Raw genomic sequence first — 22,550 nt, 5'->3', positions numbered from 1 at the left:
CATGCTCAACTAAGGCATATTTGGAAATATGCACATGCCTAATGTTGATATTGTGCTCTTGGATTCTAGTGATGAAAGAGCGCCCCATTTCACCTATGTAAGGCATGCCACATGAACAAACTACCTTATAGACCCCTGAGTCAAGAAGGATGTCTCTAAAGCCTTTGAGAGAAGGCATCCGATCCCTCAAAGTAGAAACAGTCTTGAAGGCATAACGAAGACCTTTTTTCAAAAGGATCTCGGAGATTTTGTAGGAAATGCCTTCGATGTAAGGGAGAGAGGCATGGGGGAAAGGACATTGGATCAAATTAGACTTGGGAACGAATCAAGACATGGCTTGAGAATAGGCTTTAGAAATTTGTTTGCTTTTAAACCCATTTAACATAAAAATTTGACAAAGATGAGCTAACTCAAGCTCTATGTTATCCTCATCGCAAATACAAAAGACTCTAATGACAAGGGTTTTAAGGATGCTAGATTTTTGGGCTGGATAAAAAGAAGAATAGAGATAGAGATCAGTATGAGTAGCTTTCCGATAAACACAACAAAAAAGAGAGCCAGCCGTTTTTTTTAATAAGAAAAATACCTAAGAAAAAGAGCTGGTTGTCAAACTCAAGCCCCTTGGTAAAAGAGATGCTATTAAGATGGGCATGAAACGCTTCTAAATTTTCTAGCCCATGTGGCCAACACACATTGGTGTCGTCCACATACCTTGTCCTTATGCGCAGTTGATCATGTGAAAGACGGAAGATATAGGCCTATGTGGCAGAGAATTGAGTAGGCAAAATTAGTAGTAATGAAAGTGTACTGTACTTAACCGTCGTATTTTCAGAAGGTTCGTCTTTTAGTGCCGATGGAGCTTTTCTGTATACGAAACCATCGATCATGTATTACAGCCTTTCATGATTGACACTTTTTTTACGCTTCTCATTTACAGTTACACGTTTCACAGTGTTTTCATTTGTTTGAAAACTACTGAGAGTAATTTTATTCATTGACCCCATCAGATTTTTGTGTCTCAATTACTCAGAGAAATAGTGCTTATAAGGTTTAGATTTTCCATGGAAGGCTGTATTTAAACTGCGGTCCTTCGGTTCTTCATTAAGGCCCTTGGTGGAGCTTGCAGTGATGCATATAGATTCCTCCACATAAGAGGCGAGTGCCTGAATCTATTTTAATTGGATGCATTTTTTGATAATGAATATGGTTCTGAAATAAATGAGATCTACGGTATTCTTGTGCCGTGAGAACATTTATTTTTTCTCCCTTATTTCACGGATTTGTTCTGGTTTTGCTTTACCTACATAAACATAATTTGAGGTTTTTCACGGCTTTACTCTCAAATTAATTTCTGGCTAAATTCAAGGGTTTGAACGAAATCGAATTTATTGTTGTTTTGGGTAAATTCGATGGTATGAAACAAAATCAAAATTCTTAAGGTATCAGGAGTTTGAATGAAAGAAAATTGTTATTGAACATTCAATATGTAAAAAAAAATCAAAATTTAATAACAGTAGTTTTTTGTTTGTTGGGTTATTTGAGGGTTTGAAATGAAAACCGTAATTAGTTTTGGGATACTGAAGGGTTTGAAATAGAATTAAAAAATTTCAACCCTTCGATTATGCGCACATTTTTTAATTTTGGGATACTCAAGGGTTTTCTGTCAGTTCCTAAATTTGAGAAGAGATCTAGCGGAGATATCATATGAGTTTTGTTTTGGGCTATATGGGTGGATTTTTCTTTTAAATAGTCCTTTCGTTTTGTGTTGAAAAGAAAAAAACACACGAACAAGTTCTGTGTAACGTTTTTTTGTTGTCAACATGCAAAATGTTGTCACTTCGAAATTTATGAGATGAGTGAAAAGGACTAACTTAGTTGTTTGTTTCAGTCGATCAGCTGTGCTGCCTCTTGCAAGGTAGCGAATTGTTATTTTTTCTTATCACAATATATCTTTTGTAATCCATCAAAGGGCCATATGTTGGTGGCACCAACAAAGGCCGCTTAGAGCTGGTGGGCTGTAGTGGTTTAACTTAGCATAGCCAAGGTGTTTAAAACTTTTTCACTATTTTTCTGAACACAATTAAATGTTTATGTGGTTTTGGTGATTGTATAATAGGCCAACAGCGGCGACAATCCTTATTGGGGCTCCCAACAGGGATGTGGTCAACTAGAAAATTTCAAATATTAAGAGTATAACAAAAATAATAAAATTCTGAGACAGTAAGTAATTAATAACAAAAGAAAAGATCTGTAGATAATGCATAATTAAGAATCAATTCCAGAAGACAAAAGGTCTGTAGATATGCATTGTTAAGAATCAACTCCAGAAGATTTTCACTGGCAAAATGTACCAAAAAATTTCATCCTATTTCTGCTAACACTTTAAAAAGTTGTGGTGTCGGAAGAGGGTTAATTAAGTTATTCATATAGTCTTGGCACATATACTCTTCAATGAGAGTTTGTTTACTCAGATTTTAAAAGGATTGCATTTGGTTCAAGTCTACCATGAGACACCATACACTTTGTGCTGGTGAAAATGGATATCATCCTTGATAATCATGTAAAGAATATTTTAACACGGTGAAAGCAACTTCCAAAGAGAGATCATCAATATTAAAACCCCTAATTGGATTTTTACGATGCTTCAAATAAAATCTGCATACCTATTTCAATATCCAATGCCAAGAATGTTGCCGAGATACTTAAAAGTTATAGCTTGCTTCTGCTGCTATTATTTGAAACATTAGTGAGTTTCCACTTTATATTCCCCTAAGATTTACGTTGGTTCATTCAGAAAAGGATGGCATTGGGAACACATGCTGGAAAATCATTTCGAGTAGAAGAGACACTAATACTTTTCCAATTGAATGATGCCCATCCTTTTCTCGTTGACAAGCTACTTCATTAGTACATGAAAACTCGAAAAAACAATGTTTGGAGAAAAAAATAACAAAACTTTCTAGTTTGACAAAGCAAACCTTTCTCATTAATTCACAATTAGTATTTTTAATTAAAGCATCAAAATTTTGATAAATCAATAAGAAACAAGTTGCCCCTCCAAGCATTAGAAAAGAAGTACAATTGTTACTAGAATAACTAATTAATTAGTTAATTAATAAAGCTGCTTGATAATTCATTAAGACACAAGTTGTTCTTCTAAGTTCTATCAAATGAAAAATACGCAAAATAGTTAACTGTAGCTTTTTAATTACTTACAATTATTATTTATCATAAATTACCGAGGGAGGATCATTTAATTTTTTTTCTATTTATCTTGACTTATATTGTTTTGAGGTGCACTACCCTGTCCATTTAAATCGAGCGTGAGTCTCCATTGGAATAAGGATGTCTTCACCAATTCATCTAGTTAAACATCAAAATAAAATGACATCATTGTTTGAAAAAGGTTAAACTAATAAAAAAATATGAAGAGTGCAGTGAAATCAGAGTGGCAATAAACCAGTCCCGTAAACCCTCATCCACTTCATCTTGGGGTTTAGTAGCAGTGCATGACCTCAAAGGCAATGCAGACAGCTGCCGCCATCTAAAAACTAAAATTGAGATCCATGCCATTACATATATAAATGGTGCTGGTTTTATGAATATATTTCAATCAGAATGGTTCTTAACTAAAAGCTCTAAGTCATGGGGTTGCGTTGTCTTCCTAGAAAATCTTATTTTTGTAAACGTTTCTTGTACTGTTTTTTAAAATTATATTCTCTTTTTGGCAATTCAGAGAAGTGCTCTATTAGATGATTTTATTTTTGAAATATGTTGTTTAAAGTCACATGCGACACCAGGTTTAATGATTAAGGTTAATTCGTACCACAGTGGGTGATAACTGAGGGTATACCAAGTTGTTTTTTCAATTTAGTTTCTCTTATGTATATTATTTTCTTTTAATTGTGTAAATACAAGGGAGCTTTATTTTTATTGAATCTCTGACCTGTCATACAAAAGAGGATGCATGGATTGTTTTTTTCTATGAACAACTAGGATTCAAAACTAGTAACTCCCATTAGCACGTAGGGGGTTTCTATATTTGTTGCCTTTTCACTCTGGAATGTTAGTTGTTCTTCCAACAGAAATGTCTATCAAATATCTTAAATGAGATTGTACTTATTGTAAGTTAAGGAAATTTCAGCAGCTTAGTAAATAACCATTTTGACTTAAAATATTAATTGGCCTGGCAGCCATTTGCTTTTTTCAACAATGGACATTTCATAATGATGTGGGAGGGTAAAGATCTACCTTCAAACGTTTAAATCTTCTGTCCAAAAGTTTTGCAAACGTTCATACCACCCAAAAATGCATATTATAAAGTATAAACGTTTTTTATTAATTTATTTAATTGTATCCCATGGTTGGATGATGCTGTGACAAATCAAAAGGGCATAAAAATGAAATCATTCTTCATGCATTTGTATAGTCTTTTCTTTTATTTGTATGAATGTTACAAAAAATAAGTGAACTCAGTTCTTGTTAAGTTGGGCCATATAGGTGGGTTCACGTTTCAGCTGCTTTTTGGGTCGGCAACCCTTTTCAAACTTGCCTTTCAATTTTTCAGTTACCAAGTTTTTTAGTGGGTGACAGACAAAACATTTCGTTAGGATCTAGCTTATTCCAACCATTTAAAGAAATTGGCATTTTTTTCCACCAGAGAGGGAATATTCTGATGGCCTCAACATATTTCACTGATGATGTCAGCATGATGTCACCATTGTACATTGCTGGTCTCTCCAAGCCCTAATTTTTCATGAGGGAGTTGTTTTTTTTACTTTTTGGCATAATTTGGGCAGATAATGTTGAATTCTGGCCAACAAGATATTGTTGAAAAGCTGGTTCTGTGTACTTTCCAGTAATGCAAGTCTAATCATTAGATTTTATTGGTGGTACATTTTATCGCCTATTGAATTTGAACCATTAGTTTCTGCTTTCAAGCTTATAAATTTTTGCCTCTATGCCTGATTTTTGTGATTCTTGCAACATTGGAAAGTTAAATTTTAGAGCTCTTCAAATCTATCCATGCAATTTTTTTAGAATTTGCCTCGAGTATTTTTTATCTAGTTTTTTTATGATTTCACATTTGGGTCAATTACTTGGACATTTTAATGTTCTATTTGTATGAGATGACTTTATTTGATTTGTTTTACGCTATGCTACCTCGAGTTTCTGAGATGGGGACGAGGAGACGTGTTTTCAGGACAACAATAATTTTTTGCCAATTTTGGGGATGGCTAGGGGACAGCTATATAAAATATATGAAAAATTTAAAATATATAGGAAATTTTTAAATATTCATATGAAAACATGGATAAAGCATGTATATATACATTATATAACCTTAATATATGAGTTATAATATTTGTGTTCAATTGAATACCTTGTTTGACCACCAATATTGATGGTATTGATTAGTCTACACTAGCTGTTTCCATTGATGTTCATTTCCAGCCCAAGCATGTGAGTTTGAAGGAGTATGAGTGGTTTCCAGCCTGAAAAGTACGACGACCCAGTATAGGTTGTACCTCTTGCAGGTCTGGCGTGATCTGCTAGGTATGATTCCCTATTTCCTTGCATTTCTTGGCCCCTTTGTTGTTCTTTGGTGATGCTGGTGGTATATGTTGCTGTTGGGTAATGTTGGGAGGTGTTCTATGATGTTTCGAGAAGGTTTTTGATGAATTTTGCAGCTGTTTCGACTTGCGAACATCAGACCCTTAATTAAGTTATGAGCTTTGCACAGTGGTTTCTAGACTTGACATTAATCATTCCAGCACTTGTTTGCAAGTAGTTCATTGTTTCTTTTTGGTTGGAGGATATTTTGATAGTATTCTATTACTATTATGAACTACAACCGCTTCTTTATGCACTACCAGGTTATGGGTGTTTGTGAAATTTATTATCAAATAGTTGTTGATATTTCTGAGTGCTTTTGGCTATGATTCAGACCTGTTTACCCTTCATATCAGTGAAAAGTTCAATGTTACAGACCTGCAACCACTTTTTTACACACTACCAAGTTCTAAGTGTTTGTGAAATTTATTAACAGGCTGCTGTTCATTATTTCTTAGTGCTTTTGGCAGAGTGATTCAGACACATTTACCCCTCATATCAGTGAAAATCCAGTGTTGCAGAATATAATCACTTTCCTATGCATTACCTAGTTTTGGGTGTTTGTTAAATTGAGTTGTGCTTGCTGCCCAAATTTGTTGCAGCACCTATCCATTGTTTTCTAGACTTCTTGTTGTAGTTACAGCTGACATATGTAGTTAAATGTGTATGAAATTTATCAAACACTTATGCACTATTGCTGAGGTGTGGGGACCCACAAAAAGAAATAAAAAAATGTTTTTTTTAAGCATTTGAGTCTTTTTTTCATTTTTAAATGTGTTTGAAAAAGGGTTCTCAGAGACAGTTAGGGGATGTCATAGGTGTCCCCAACCGTCCTGGGGACGGGGGGATGTCCCCTTTGAGAGTCATTGCCGTCCCCAAATTTCTGGGATGTTTCATGCAAATTTTGGGGACGACGGATTTTGGCCTAGGGACGCATCCCTGGGTAACCTTGGTTTTATATGCATTGAGGTTATCAGTCTTTGATTTAATTATTGAGGAGGTATTATGGGTTTTTCTGTTCATCCTTTTGTAGTCATCCTGGAAAAGGATAATTATGGGTCTTGGCAATATGGCATCCTAACACATTTTAGGTGGCCTAATTTTTTGCCTTATTTTTATGGATTATACCTTAACCAAACACATTAGGGAGTAGATCAGCTTGGAGTAACATCATTGATGATGTTGTAGGACTAATTTGTTCTAGTGTTGATCATGACATTGTGTTTCCCTTATTTTTTATGGACTCATTGGACATTGATTGTCTTCACACACTTTGGACTAGACTTTCTGGGAGATCCATGGAGACCCTCATATCTCTCTATTCTCAAAGGATCTTGTTGAAGATTGTCTCATTCCCCTTGATGATGCAAATCACATACCTTTTTATGATGATACTTTAGAAGAGTATATCACAAGTCTTGCCTGTTTCGATGGTTTATAGGTTTGTCTCCTTGTTCCTACTCCTCATCTCAAAACCCAATCTCCATCTTCCGTTGTTTTTGATCAGATTAGTATCACCGCATCAATGACACATATTGATTTAGTGCAGTTTGTCATTCATCGTCTTCCAAACATAGCTATTTGACATCATCTCATTTCAACATGTGGACATTTGAGTAGTTTTTCATTTTTTAGAGGCACACCATTTGGATTTGGATTCCCTATTCATCCAACTTATGTAAATGGCCTCTCCAATCACTAGTGGATTTGTTTCTTCCTAAGGGGAGAAATGTTGTTTGCAAGTAGTGGATCATGTTTTGTCTTCAAGCATTCATCATTGACACAAGAGCTACTTCTTTATTTGGCGGGGTGGGGGGGGAGGAATTCATCTTCTCTATCCTATTGGTGGGACATTTATTGTACTTATGTGACAAAATTAGTCCTTGGGGAGTCCTTATCGAGTCCTCCTTTTCTTTTTGCATTAGTACACATTTATTTCATTTTCTTTCTTTTGGAGAGGAGTTTTTCTCTATGCGGTTTTTGTTGTGACGTTTTTACACATCGCCCCATTACAAATGGGGACCTCCTACTTTTTAGGCCCTCTTGGTCTTTTGGTTTTTGTTCTTTGGGTCTTTTTGCAACAATCCCTTCAGTCTCCCCAGTTTGCAAGTGTTTTGGTGAAATTTGATCAAGTCTGCAAGTCGTTTGAGTAAATTTGGCTTAGTCTAGAACTGGTTTGGTCTATTTGAGGGTTTTGCCCTTCAGACTTAGATTTGAGGTCTTTTCCTTAGGGTTTTGGAAAAAATGAGAGTTGCATTGAAGTCAAAGCCCTTCAAGGAAGCTCCCAGTGAAATTTGAGCCAATTTTGAGTAGTTAAATTTTTTTAGTAAGTTTCATTGCGTCCCAAATTGGGTCTTTATTTGGCCAAAAATCAAACTCACGATTTTTAGTAAGTGTTACCTTGTTTCGGTTTGCCCTAATTTGATGATTTGAAGTACTTACTATTTTTAGTAAGTCTATTTTTGGCAGGTCCATCTAAGGCAAAGGTCTTGATACCATAGACAGAGCATTCCTGAAAATATTTGTCTAAATCCAAAAAGTCGAAAAAGCAGGCTTTTGATGAAAGAAATGGCTAAGTGTGAAATTCTTTCCTAAAGTGGAAAAAGCATTAAGAAATCAGTCTAAGGTAGAGGAATCCACTTCAAATCCAAAAATGGCATCCCAATCTGGAAAAGTGAAAAAATGGCTTAGTTTGGGAAGAAAATCATAGAAAATCCTTGGCAAAAATCCATTTTAGGGCGCCAAATGAGGGTGCAGGAGGAATTTTCCTCTAGGAGCAAAATTCCTCCACAGGGTTAAAATTCCACCCATGCATGGAGATTGGGTGCCAAAGTGGTATGGAGGAGAAATTTCAATTTTTTTCAAAGTTCTTGCTCAAGGTAGATTCAACGCCCAAGGATGAAGGGCCCCAAACAAGGGTTGTGGAGGATTATTCTCCAAAGGCAAAATTCCTCCACAAGGTCAATTCAGCACCTAAACATGAGACATAGCACCAAACTTAGGTGTAGGAGGAAAAGTTTAAAAGGTCCAAAATTCCTCCTGCACATGGAAAATGTGCTCAAGGTGAGTATATGGGTGCCAAAATGGAGTAATGGAGGAATGTTCCCTCCAAGAAAAAATCCTACAGCATGTGGTTTTGGTGCCCAGTCTTGAGGAAGAGCACTAGATGGTGGTCAAGGAGGAAAAGCATAAAAAATGACAAAATCCTCCCCCATGTGATTTTAGCGCCCAAGACGAGGCAGTGAAGGAATTTTCCTTCCAAGGCAAAGTTCCTCCACTACATGAAATTAGCACCCAAGTAAGGGGGTAGAGCACCAAAATGGCCTTGTGGAGGAATTTTCCTCAAGGCAAGGATTCCTGCACAACGTCAAAATTGCGCCCAAATCTAGAGTAGAAGCGTTGGATGAAGGTAAGCGAGTAAAATGTTTCCAAAGTTTGAAATCCTCCATAAGGTGGTTTTGGCGCCCAATGCATCAAGAAGAGCGCCAAATGGGGTAGTGGAGGAACCCTATCCTCCATGATGAATTCCTCTTGCAAGTCAAAATTATGCCCCGAACATGTGCATGGGCGCCAAATGAGACTCAAGAAGGAAAAGCAAGAAATGTCAGATTTCTTGCAGGACATGGTTTTGGCGCCCAAGTTAGAGTCAAGGCGCTAAAGAAGGTGATGGAGGAATTTCCTACATGACATGTTTTTCCTACAGCACAAGGAATTAGTGCTCTAGGCCAAGGAGGGGCGCCAAACAAGGCTAGAGGAGGAATTTTCTCCTCCAAGCAAAATTCCTCAATCATGGTGATTCAACGCCCAAGTTAGAAAGAGAATGCAAATCGATGGTTAAGAAGGAAATTTTCACAATTTTCAAATAATGACCAAGGGCAAAATTGACAGAGTAATTCATGGCCAAGGAGGAAAAAATTCAAGATTTCAAAAAGTTCCTTCCTTAGGATAAAATTACGCCCAAGCAGAAGAAATTTTCGGAAAAAACAATTTCATTCCTTTCATGAAAACGTAAAAATTGTCTAAGGCATGAAGAGTCCTTCCTCAAGGAACAAATTTCCAAAATTTCCAAAATTTCTTCTCTAGTTCCAAAATGTGCCAAGGTTGGAAGTAGGACATGAAAATCAAGGTTCAGGAAGAAAAGTTCAAAACTCAAAAAATTCCTTCCTCAGGGAAGAAATTTGCCAAAGATGAAGAAATTTCAGGGCACATGAAAATTTGATTAAGGGAGAGAATTTTCTCTCTCCTGAAATCCAAAGCTCAGAGCAGAAAAAATCATAAAAATAAGAAAAGTGATGGATTAATCCAAAATCTCCTTTAGAACGAGATAAGAGAAAAAAACAAACAAAAAAAAATTCCTTCAAGATGAAAAAATTCTCTACAAGAATTTCTCTCTTGAAATTCCAGATGATCAAGAATCTTGTAGGAGCAGATAAATTTGTTAAAATTCTTCCAAGGCAAGAAAATCTTCCAAAATGTCTTTTGTGAGCCTGAAATGGAAAGATTCTTGTAGAGGATGAGTTGGCGACATGCAAAGAGAATATTCCGTATTAATGAAGCACAACCAAGAAAATTATAAATGACGGCTAGGTCCTTTTGCATGGCGAGAATCAATTGAGTACATGAAGGCATAGTGTCGTATTCATTGCTAGAATATTTGACCAAGTGGCAACTGAGTTAATGCATGGCAGCTGCCATATACCAAGAAGTGATGGTGCATTCAATGCACATTGGGTGAATTTGGAGGTGATGGTGCATTTATTGCACAATGGGCGGTTCTAGCTTGATGGAGCATTTATTACACATTGGGGCGAATTTGAAAGAAGTGGTGCATTTAATGCACAATAGATGCCATTATGGGCAGGAATGTAATTAATTGATAATGGGCATAACAGGTCATTAATTTTTATTCCCACCTTGTTGCATCATGTGTGTGGAATCTTTTGGGTCAAACCCTAATTAGGGTTTACATGTAATCAAGGATGGAGGCCTATAAAAGGGGGTCACCTCGTCATTTGTAAAGGAGGGAGAGATTGTTTTGAGATTGTTGTGCTAAGCTTTTGGAGTAGCAAACTGTAATACATTGTTCTTTGATGGTGTATACTTGTCCTATTTCATAGCTTGCATGGTCTTGCTTTCCTCACATAGAGTAGATTTATTTCAAGCATTTTTAGTGAACAAAGTTAATTGCAGTGTTCTAAGGTGGATCTTTCGCTCATAACTTTTGTTAATAGCTGATTGTTATTAACAATGCAAGGTTGGTTTGAGCTATTATATGTGTGCGTTCAATCTGAATCATTGGGTGGATATTGTTCTCTTATGGTATTTGCTGATGATTTGAAATCTTCCAAACACACTCATTGAAGATTGCACCCACTTCATGTAGTTGTCTTAACGTGGCCAAGTGAAGCATGGTTGATCCTATCTAAAGCGTTGCTGTTCGCTGAGTTCTTAGTTTTAGAATAGCTTTTCCTAAAGCCTTCCTTTTACTTTCAGCATTATTTTGGTCAAAAAGTCCTAAAAAAGAACTGTTCATTTCCAAATCATTTGTGAAATATATCCTTGAAGCTACAAATTTGTCAATATCTTCATTAAGTGTGCGTAAGTCCCCTTGGGTTACCGGCATATCACATCACACCAATTGAGTCACGTCCATTTCAAATCAGAACCTTGGAGTCGATTGTTTGAACTTATCACAATCTTAGCATACAATTGAACTTTGATCAAGAAAGAGTAAAGTGACCATTGGAAAACTTTATTCTATGTCGCGTGTGGTCACAAAATGCAAGTCAACAGTTTTCTCCTTTTCTCCGGTTATGAGAGATTCATTTGTTTGTACATGTGTACTTCATTAGGCCTTGTACTTGGGACCCATCCATGCATCTATTCATTGAATTCATCTTTAGGTTTTTAGCTACTTCCTAACTTATACTTAGGGGGGGTGTTGGAGTAAAATAGGTCATCACTTGACTAATTAATTAATTAGGTCCCCTTTTACTTTATTCACTTAAGCTAAACTTAGTAGTGTTTTTCTATTTTTAGGTCATGTTGTCTCATAGCATAGGATGAGGACACTTGTCATAATCAAACGTAATCCTCACCTAGAGTTTCAGCTAGGGTTTGCTTTCATAAGCATTCCTTATTGCACATTGTATTCATTTAGATTCATTTCAATATCATATGCTTTTTGGATCAATTCTCTTCTCAAGGTTGCATAAGCACAATCATAGCTTTTCCTCTTTAGATGTGATAGGTGTTTTGGTGTAGGTGATTCTTGGAAGCTATGGGGTTCACTGTCAACTCCAACAGTGTCCAACTCACACAACTTATGCTTGTTGTCTTTCTGAGGGAATGAATGAGTAGCCTTTCAACCACAAAAGAACCTAAATTCTGAAGAAAATTTTAACATTTTTATCAAGCTTTTCTTATACTTGAAGTGGCATGGAAATAGTGAAAACAGTTTTAGCTGCAAGGTGTCATCCTATCAATAAGGCTGGGAATAGTTATTTGTTTAGCAGTGTGCAAGTGAGTCCAGACCAAACTTTTCCTTTACTGTATGAACCTTAGCACCCAGGACACATTTAAGTCTAGCTATTTATTCTGTGCAATCATTGTTTGAAGACTCCCTAATGACTCTTATACACTTTACCAAATATTTTTATTTTTTCAAATTATTTTGTAATAACCTTCGATTATTTTAGCTTGGATTTCCTGCTTCCAGATTGGCATACATCAAATATGACTGGGTCGACCATTTTAAGTTTGAATCAAGGTGCCACAAATCAGCCCAATAAGATCTGAAGAGCTGTTTGATATTGCTTCATTCCAATATCTACTCCATTTCCACCATAGTAACAGACTAGTTGCAAGTCCATATGTAGTTTAATAAACTCAAAATGCTGTGTGGATTAGTGCAGATTTCAATTTAAGTATTAGTATTTGACTTATCTAATTTCTCTCATCTAGCTATCAAGTTATGAGCAATCTGCTTCATCTCACTTGAGAAGTTTGGGACTGAAGTGCTGATCGATAATATCCTCCCTCTAGGTTGAAATATGATTCATCTACCTAATAAAAGCTTGTCACTGACCCTAATAAGAAAGTTCTGAACTCAAGCAGGATGTAAAGCTCCTCCAGTGCTTGGTGCAAAATAAATCCAGTGGTACACAGAAATTATCAAAGCCCAGGTTACTTCTAGCAACAGAAGGTACTGAATTTTGAGCCTTTTGGGAAACCTCAATATGGAGGTGGTAGAAAGAGCAGAACTGGATAAGGCACAAGCTCACCAAGTTTGTCTAAGCAGAAAATATCAAGTCTTGGAGAAGCTAATGTGCAGAAGGTAGCATATTTTCACTGAAACTCCCAATATAACATGCCAATAATTCTCAGCATCCTCTCAGAGAGAGAGTTAGTGGCTGAAGAAGTACGAGTTCTGAATCAAGCTATTAACACCAAAGCTATTGCCTACATGCAATAAAGAAAAGCACATTACTCCAGAAAAATTGTAAGAAAATTTCAAACTTACGAAACTCAGCTCATTAAATCATCAGTGATGTTCTGTCCTTAGCATTTTCAAACAAAAATGATCAGTCTTCTCCAAGTCAGCAATTTAAGCAGTAAAGAAACTCATATTGATTTCATACGAGAATTACTGATTAGATGTTCTTTGAAATTACAAGAGATCCTATGAAAATCATGATTACTCTTTCCTTGAGATAGTTTTTCTCTCATTGTTTTAATCATTTTGCTATTAAATCTGGAAGTGTGAGAAAATGTCTGTGGAGATTGGTGACCCTATAACTGAGCTTTCCATTTATTCATCATAAGTTCATTTACTTTCTTTATTGGGATTAACATCGAGCAAAATATTACTATGTTAGGACTGTCATGAAGAACCAACATATCCCCCAAGATCAAATTTTCCTCCTCTAGAACTTTAGCATAGATCTTAGTTTATTTGCCCTTTGCACCAGTTTTCTGTGAAATCAGGCATGTGTTCTCCCACACATCTGATATCATCAAATCTTCCATTCATTGAGATAGATTTTGCAATGGTAGTATTCAGTACGCTAAATCTGACCTTGAATTGTCAATTATCATTGCAGGCATATGTTAATGACTTTTTATATCATTCTTTTAAGATAACAAGTGCTATAAAAATTGCATAAACAAAGATGGTAAAGATGCTATGCAAAGTTGGATAAATTCAGCAATAAGATTGAGATATTTTTTGCAGGTCAAGATAAGGAACTGAAAAATGCCAGATCTACAGGCAACAGTTAATGACTTTGTGGTCAAGCTTAAGCGACGGTAATCATCTGCTCATTTTTAATCAGCAGAAAATAACACTAATATTTTTTTCAAAGAACGAAAATGTTTCAGAAGTGAATTTTCATCTGAATCTGATCTCAGGTTCTCTTTTGCCCTGGGGGGTTCATAAACCAATCAGGCAGGTTGAGGGTTCACAGGCTAGCGCCAGAGAAACTGCAGTTGTACTTCGGTCAGTTATCTCTCAACAACGTGTACCACATTCTAATCAGGCAGCATCACTTATTCAAGCTGTAAAATCGGTGGGCGTGCAACTCATTGCTGCCAATCCTGTTGGTTTGTTTACATTTCTCTCAGCTCATATTTTAAGGACATGTAAAGACTAATTCACATTTTAACAAAATGCCTCCGTGTGGGTATAATAGACACTTATGATTAGCTTCTTTTGTGGCTTTATTTACAAACGAGATATTTGTCTGTATCTAATATCTCTCTAAATTATTCTAAGAATTTCTCTCTGGAAAATTTGACATCAGAGCTAGCTGTTGGGAACATTGTGAGACGTGTATTACATCTTATTCGCGATGAGGATGTAGCTTTAGCAACAACAGATGTTTTGGGCTTAGAAGTTTCTGTTGACAGCGACGATGAAGATGACACTCAACATGAAAACCCATCACAGCTATCTGCAGCTGCTCTTGCTGCTGCAAATAGGATTACATTACAAGCTCCTTCCTTACATAATCTTCTTGAATCTATACCTGGACCAGAAGTTGCTGCTTCTACAAGTTCTTCAGGAGGTGACTCTGAAGCAAAGAGCAAATGTGAGAGTTTATTTCATGAGATTCATTTTTTTGTCCTTGTGAGATTTTTTTTAGCAAAGTTGGCTTTTTTGCAAAGCAAATTTATAAATCCATTTAGATATTGCAAATCCATAGCATTGGTTTGGTTTTTTGAGCAATTTGTTTAAATCTGGTAGACTTTGGATATTACTTTGATTAGTAGTATCTATTGCAGCTGCTGACAAAAACTCGAAAAGCTGGAAGCTAAAACATGGTGTAATTGAGGCCGTCAATGAATTGATTGAAGAAATTGATAACTGTTACTCTCAGATTGCGGAGCAAGCATTGGAACATATTCATCAGAAGTATGGGCATTGTTTCCTTTGAGTTTGCATTTTTTAAATGGTCATTTTAGATGGATACCAATAGATAAAGAATTCTGGCAAATAAGTTGTTAAGTTTGTATCATTTGTTGATATCTAGGCCCCACCCCAGTAATTCCTGATTTTCTACCAGCAGCCTCTCTTTTTGAGTCTTGGCCTCATAGGTGTAAGCTAAGTCACAAGGTTTGAATTCGACAGCCATGAAATTTGGATGAAATTTGACAAGGGAAAAATTCGAAAAAAAATTCGGATAAAATTCGCCTTCTATAATTTTGTTTATTTTTAAATATATGTATACTTCTAATATATTATCAGAATAGCGACCCTTGTTGGAGAAAATCCGAGGGCGACCCAGCAGTTGCAGACACCCATGACCCAATAGATGCAAAGCATATACAAAGAATACCCACAACCAGCTGAGTTGTGTTTAGAGGCGGAGAGCAGTGCTTTATGGAGGAAATTCGATTAAATTCGATTTTTTTTATAGAAGTTTGAAATTCGATTAAATTCGAACCTCATCCATGAAAATCTCCGTATCTTGTGACTTAGGGTGTAAGTTGCAACCTTTTCTTACATGCCCAATATCCATTATTATTTGGTCTCCCAGCAGAAGAAACAAAGGATCTTAGTACTTACATGATGTTTTCTATGTTTGCCACAGATAGATCTATTGAAGGTATCAGTAGAAGAATCCCTATCTAAATCCTGTTGTTGTTGGTGTTGTTTAATAGTATTTTTGGTGACCCAAATAAATGCCCAATTATCCACCTACCTTATAGCTATTTAGAAAACCACTCCTAATAATATTATTTCTTCTTTCATTAACCTGCAAAACAAAAAAAGTTATTTGGACATTTGATATTCAATCTTTTGTTACCTATTCTGCAAAATTAATCTTTTATGAAGTAATCAGCAGTTACCTGGAATCTGGATCTCTTTCCTCTTCTCCTTGTATTTAAGCCAGATAATAAATAATACCCTGTTTTTGTCAAGGTGAATTTTTTAGTTGTCCCTACATTCATTCGCCATTTTGAATAATCCGAACGCCATGTTAATTGCAAGCTAAGGACACTGCTAAATGTTAAGACACATTATTCTGCTCCCCTCCCATGTGAATCTTACATTAGTTTGCTTCAAGATGATATTTATTTCAAAACTGCCAGCATTTGTTCTTAGGTGATCAATATAGGCTTGTCCTTGTCAGCCTTAAATGTGACTTTGTAATTTCCTTATGAAGGTAAAAAGGATTAGATGCTAGAAATGATACATGTAGACAAACAATTGATAATGATATTAGATTTAATGATAACTAAATCTGTGGTTTATGTTTTTCTGATTATAATCTATACAGGAGCACCAGGTAGGTTTAAGGCAACTTTGCAGTTTAAATCATTTTAAGTTTGCTATTTCTGGAGTTATATCTGAAGAAGAGAAATGTTATAGTAATGTCCATATTTACTGTGATTCGTTATACTGTGGGTTTAATATTAAACAAGCTACTTTATTAGTATTTGTAGAATACGTTTCTTTCACTACTGATATTTGAAATCCTATGTGGGCATTTAGTGAGGTGATATTAACTCTAGCACACTCAAAGGCTGTGATGAAGTTCCTTTGTGAGGCTAAGAAAAAGAGATCTTTTCAAGTATTTGTTGCAGAAGGTGCTCCAAGGTATGAACTCTTTATTTTAAGGCTTCCAATTCTATATGTATGTCTCATGTCAATATACCCACAGGATGTGTCCTTTGGTCTGAAGTGATGTTCCAAACAATCAAAATGTTCTAGGGACAGGAGGATTGGAACATTTCATCCCCTGTTCATTATCCCCAATCTCTAAATTTTTTGGGATACCCCGTTAGCGAACCCCCTTGTTCCTTTTGGCTTGTTTTGGGGCATGTGCTGATGTCCACAGATTCATGTTGATATCCTTGGGAGTATTCATTGTCTCTCAACTGTCTCAGGGATGTCTAGATATCACTGATGGACAGGCATAAAAATATAAAGGAACAATAAAACAAAGGAAGAGTGAATCATGATCATTTTGGTGGTTTGATTTTCAATTTCCAATTTCAAACTTAAAAACAAGTAGAGGATAATTATCAATGATTCATAATCATTCATTTTCATTTCTAATGTTGTGGACTTTCACTGGTGTAATTATAATTATAATACTGGTATTCCATATATGAATCAACCTTTTGAATTTCCATCCCTTTGTATTGTGGTAATGTTATTTAATGTCAGATCATGGATATTATTTAATTTTAGCTTCTTTCACTTCATTTATGATATTTATATTTAGAATTTGCAATTTAGTTTTCAAATATTATTTAGCTGCCCTGCTGTTGTCTACACGCACAGGAAATTATCATTTGTAGAAACATGTCCCCCTGGCCTGAAAGCTCAGAGGAACACTGCATTATGACTTTTCTTATTACAAGGACTAACTGATGTAGTAAATAACATTTGGCTGAGTGCTGCAGATATCAAGGGCATGCTCTTGCTAAAGAACTAGTTGCAAAAGATTTACAAACAACCGTAATTACAGATTCAGCAGTCTTTGCTATGATATCACGTGTGAATATGGTTAGTAATAATTACTTAATGTTTTCTATTAATGGAGTTACATTTTACAAGTTTCATTTACCATATCAATTTTGATGTGAAGGTTATAGTAGGTGCTCATGCGGTCCTGGCCAATGGTGGAGTGATTGCACCAGCAGGATTGCATATGGTTGCACTAGCAGCACACAGACATGCTGTTCCATTTGTTGTATTAGCTGGTACACACAAGGTGAGGCTGTATGTAATAAGCATGAATAACCTTATCACATGGCTGATATGTAGGTTATGTTAGTTATTTGAGATATCATTTTGCTAACTATTTGAAGACATTTTGTCTTTAACCTCCATAGAAGAGTACGTCAAAAAGTCGTCAGATGCCCCTAAAAGGGGCATTGTATCAATAAGTCCTTGTGAACATATCAATTTGCTTAAATAGCAAGCAAGAAACAATTGTGAGTAATGATAATGATAAACTTTATAGTTAATAACCATCTCATAAAATGTTATTGCTCAAAAAGTATAAATATCTATAGAATGAGAAGTAGCAGCACAAGAAGGTTCAAGGTGGGTTTCTTGAAAGCTTCTGGATTTGATTGCATAGACATTTTGTCCATCAAGTGTTCTCTCTCTCTCTCTCTCTCTCTCTCTCTCTATATATATATATATATATAAAAGATATTTTGTCTTTAACCTCCATAGAAGAGTACGTCAAAAAGTTGACAGATGCCTCCACCCCAAAAGGGGCAGTGTATCCAATAAGTGCTTGTGAACATGTCAATTTGCTCAACTAGCAAGCAAGAAACAATTGTGAGTAATGATAATGATAAACTTTATAACCATCTTATAAAATGCTATTGTTCAAAAAGTATAAATATCTATAGAATGAGAAGAGGCAGCACAAGAAAGTTCAAGTTTGTCCATCAACTTTTCAAAATATCTCTTTCTATATGTATAAAGTATAAACAACCTAACAAAGGTAATGAAAGCAAGAACAAATATAATGGAAAAGGTGAAAAGAGAGAAATATCAATGCAAGAAAAAGTGAGGAGAATGCATGAACTAGTAAATAAATAGAACTAATTATATGAATGCTAACAAAAGACAATTGGCAGAAAGAAACTTGTGGACTCCACATACATGGGCATATATAAACATATACCTATGAATATACCAGAGTATATAAGCACACAACATTCCAAGGATGAAGGTAAATATATGTGCTTATATATATGTATAAATATCTAAGAATGCATGTATATATGCATAAATGGAGAATACACAACGCATTCTAAGGTTAATGGTGCTGTGCAGTTTGCTAAACTGAGAGCATTTTTTAGTTATCGTGCTGTACACAAATTTTCATTATTGCACAAACGCAAATCTCACATTAAAGATGTAACATAGTTTTCATAATGATTGGACGCAGCAAACCCTGATTTAGGTAAATAGGAAAAGCACTAAGCATGGATGATGCAGGTCATGATGGATTAAGCATGTTTAATAAATTTTGGAAATGATTAGGTTCTTCAGACTAGTTCTTGAAACCAATTTTATAAAAATAGTGTTACATCTCTTTTGTAGTTTCCTCCATAGTTTGAAAACTTGGCTAGGACTCACGGGACTTGCGAGTCCGTTGGCTTGCTAAGTCGAATCACCACGGACTTGCGAGTCCTGACCTAGGACTCTCGCGCCTGCCTGGAAATGCCCAGATGGCTAAAAAAGACATTTTTTTTTGTTTTTTTCTTCATTTCATTCTGCTGTTTGGTGCCCAAAATAGGTATGCAGGTGCCCATTTCTTCATATTTTGGTTCAAACTTATCCATTTTCAATCATCCAATTTTATTTTTTTGGGGGCATGGTCCCCAAACCCCCACTTCTGGCTCACGGGGAGATGCAAGTACAAATTCCCTGCACTCCTTCTATCATTGGGTTTTTCTCTTATCTAACACCTTGTGCAGCTTATCATTGCTGCCCCTCAAGCCCGTTAGGGTCTCCACTCCCAAACCCCCACTAGTTATTGAATATGAATTATGAAATTTCAATTATTAAGTGTTTAAAGATCATATGACGTGCAATGTTTGAACTTTGAATTATGACAAATTGATAGTCAAAATAGGCTTTTATGTTCTCTAAATGCATTAATTTCTTTTTGTTTTCTGTAAAACTACAGTTTTTTTTATTGCCGAGTCAGTGCAGAGTCCCGAGTCCGAGTCCTACTTTGGGCTGCCAAGTCCGAGTTTCCATTCTTAGGTTTCATCAAATGCATTATGCCGTTACCCACTAGCTATCGCCTATTATTTTGAAGACTCAGTTTCTTTTTTCTACATAAAAGTCAATTTATCTGAACCCGAAACCCAATAATGTTGTAGCTATTTAGTTGATTGAGCTATCACGCCTGTTACCTACATCATTATGTAATGGTTAAAGTAAAACTATGAAATTTGATGGCAGCAACTACCTGCGTTCTTTTTGGATTTGTTTATCTATCATTGTCTCGAAGATAAGACTTCCACAGAATCATAAAAAATAAATTATAACTGGGTAATCTATATCAAGTACTAACATCCAGCTTCTATTCAAGTATCACAATTGTTTCTATTTCTTTTGCAGCTATGCCCTTTGTATCCGCACAATCCAGAGGTTTTACTGAATGACCTTAAATCACCATCAGAATTGCTGGACTATGGAGAGTTCTCTGACTGCATGGACGGTGGAACTGGGAATTCAAGACTGCATGTAGTCAATCCAGCATTCGACTATGTTCCACCACAGCTTGTGAGCCTTTTCATCACTGATACGTAAGTTTCAACGTTTTTCAGTGTCTTAGAACTTTGGCCTTCTCTTTTCTTTATGCTGGTAATCTGAAGTGGGACCTGATCATACGGAATTACAAATCTTTTTGAGTTATATTGTTCTTTTCTCTAAGTGGCATATAAAATTAATATGGATTGTTGAAATCTGAAATTTGTTCAATCTCTGCCTCATGTTTTGCAGTGGAGGACACAACCCTTCATACATGTATCGATTATTAGCAGATTATTACACTCCTGATGACTACGTTCTCCAACAGCCTTTAAAGACTAAATAGTGAGGCAGCTTTTGTATCTTCACATTTTCTTGATGGTTCTCATTTTGCATGGACCTTAGTCTTCGTAATTAAACCTATCCTCTTAATTAGTTTGTCTCTGCCAGAGATAGATGGTCTAGAGTAAGCAGATGCATTGTTTTTGCAAATATTAATTCTTATTGGGAACCTAAAAAAGTTTTTGCTTACAAGTATGTTCTTCTAATTGTGGCAATGTGAAAATGGTAAGTTCCTATTACAAAAAATGGGGAGAACGGAGAGAGGCAAATGTGATAACGATTGTTCTTTCTGCCAGATGATACGGTTTGCTATACCAAGTTTGGTGTTTATTTGAAGCTGAAAATTTCAATCAATTCCTGTTATTTTTTAATGTTAGATTCCTGGGATATTTTTAATGTTAGGAAGTTTTTATGTGATATTATGAAATTATAGAGTTCATTGATTCCTCTTCCTAGAATGCAAAAAAACCTTAGATAGGGGAAAGGACCCAGTAGTTGAGCATGTTCCAATTGTTGTGAGGGTTGTTGATACCTTTTGTTCCAAAAATTGAACAAATAAAACCTATTGTTTGAAACAAAAAATATCAATTTTTGTTAGGAAATGTACCAACAATTGTTAGGAAATGTACCAATAGTTGTTAAGAAATGTACTAATATTGTAAAAAGTAACCAATCAGGTGATGCCACATCGGCTGCACAACTATTGGGGTCTCTTTTGCACGCCTATTGGTCTCACTTTTTTTTGGGGCTGTTTTGGACACCTTGGCAAAAAGCATGCTGATGTGGCATCATATTTGATGATGTGGCCCTGAAACCTTAGTTATAAGCAGGGGACTTGCCAAGCAAGCTGCTGTAAAAAAATCGGAGTGATTCGAAATTTCCAAGTAGGATTTTGAGAAGCGTGAAGTTAGGGTGCACGACTACTGGGTCCTTTCCCCTAGTTTATTCCAAAAGCATTCTCACTCATTGCCATGGACTCTGGAAATATCACATCTTATTGACCCAAAACATTGATACACAAAATACTTAGTTCGTGCTATGCCGTAGTTAACGCTCCCCTCAGGTGCCATTACCATGGTTACAATATTCATTCCCCTTCTTGTCCGCACTCGTTTTGTTTTTTCCTTTGGTTCGAAGTCGTGACTTTTTATTTGGCAAATCTTAGCAGAGAGCTGGATAAATACCTATTTCATTCAAAGATTCAACTCTTCACCATATGTCCTTGATGGTTAAACTAAAGATATAAATATCATATTATAAAACACTATTTAATGGGGAGGGATCAGTTGCATGAGCTAATGCTAGTCTGTTTTTCTTTTCAGAAATGTGATATGGACTCTTACCTATTTACAGCTAATCATACAATTTGTCACATCGCATTTTCTAATTAGAAGTGTACTTAAAATAGATTTTTAAAGATTTGACCAAAAGTTTATCATGGAATCTCTAGTTAAAAATACATGTTATTTGTTGTTAAGAGTACCATCTTTGTTTTTATTTAAAATTTAACTTAGATATATGTGACCTGCATGATCTCAATATTTTTTGGTAACCATAAATCTTGTCATCCCTAATCTTTATCCCCAACACAAATGACACTAGTTGAACACAAAACACTTATTATTATAAAATTGACACATTTTCTAATGGTCATAAAACTTCTTGATAACTTTTCACGTTTCATGATATAATACAAAGAATTAATCAATTTTTGTATAAACTATTTTTAATGCATGTGTTTTGACATGTAAATGTTTGTCAAATTTAAATAAGTTTTTGCAAAACACTTGGCCTTACAATTCATCCTTCATTCTCTTTTGACATAATAAGAGAGTGTTTACTTGAATATAGACATTAG

General features: G+C 35.6%; 1 protein-coding gene across 5 annotated transcripts; it reads left to right on the top strand.

The window, feature by feature from the left end:
• The first annotated feature begins 814 nt into the window (after positions 1 to 814).
• Positions 815 to 21,046, top strand: LOC131060046 (uncharacterized). 5 transcript variants are annotated; one of them, XM_057993135.2, is made up of 10 exons: positions 815 to 1,155; positions 13,847 to 13,920; positions 14,023 to 14,214; positions 14,415 to 14,702; positions 14,884 to 15,025; positions 16,610 to 16,714; positions 17,527 to 17,629; positions 17,712 to 17,837; positions 20,219 to 20,406; positions 20,603 to 21,046. In XM_057993135.2, exons 2-10 carry the CDS (start codon positions 13,893 to 13,895, stop codon positions 20,694 to 20,696), a joined length of 1,266 nt encoding a protein of 421 aa, XP_057849118.2. In that variant the 5' UTR covers positions 815 to 1,155; positions 13,847 to 13,892; the 3' UTR covers positions 20,697 to 21,046. The 5 variants fall into 5 exon arrangements, with proteins under 5 accessions (XP_057849118.2, XP_057849116.2, XP_057849119.2 ...); XM_057993133.2 differs by having other exon boundaries at positions 816 to 1,155; positions 14,881 to 15,025; XM_057993136.2 differs by having other exon boundaries at positions 823 to 1,155; positions 14,060 to 14,214; positions 14,881 to 15,025.
• Positions 21,047 to 22,550: the final 1,504 nt, after the last annotated feature.

This window comes from Cryptomeria japonica, chromosome 8 (assembly GCF_030272615.1).
Source record: "Cryptomeria japonica chromosome 8, Sugi_1.0, whole genome shotgun sequence".
NCBI lineage: Eukaryota > Viridiplantae > Streptophyta > Pinopsida > Cupressales > Cupressaceae > Cryptomeria > Cryptomeria japonica.
Note: the sequence above shows the minus strand (reverse complement) of the source record. Positions and strands in the feature narration are given on the sequence as shown.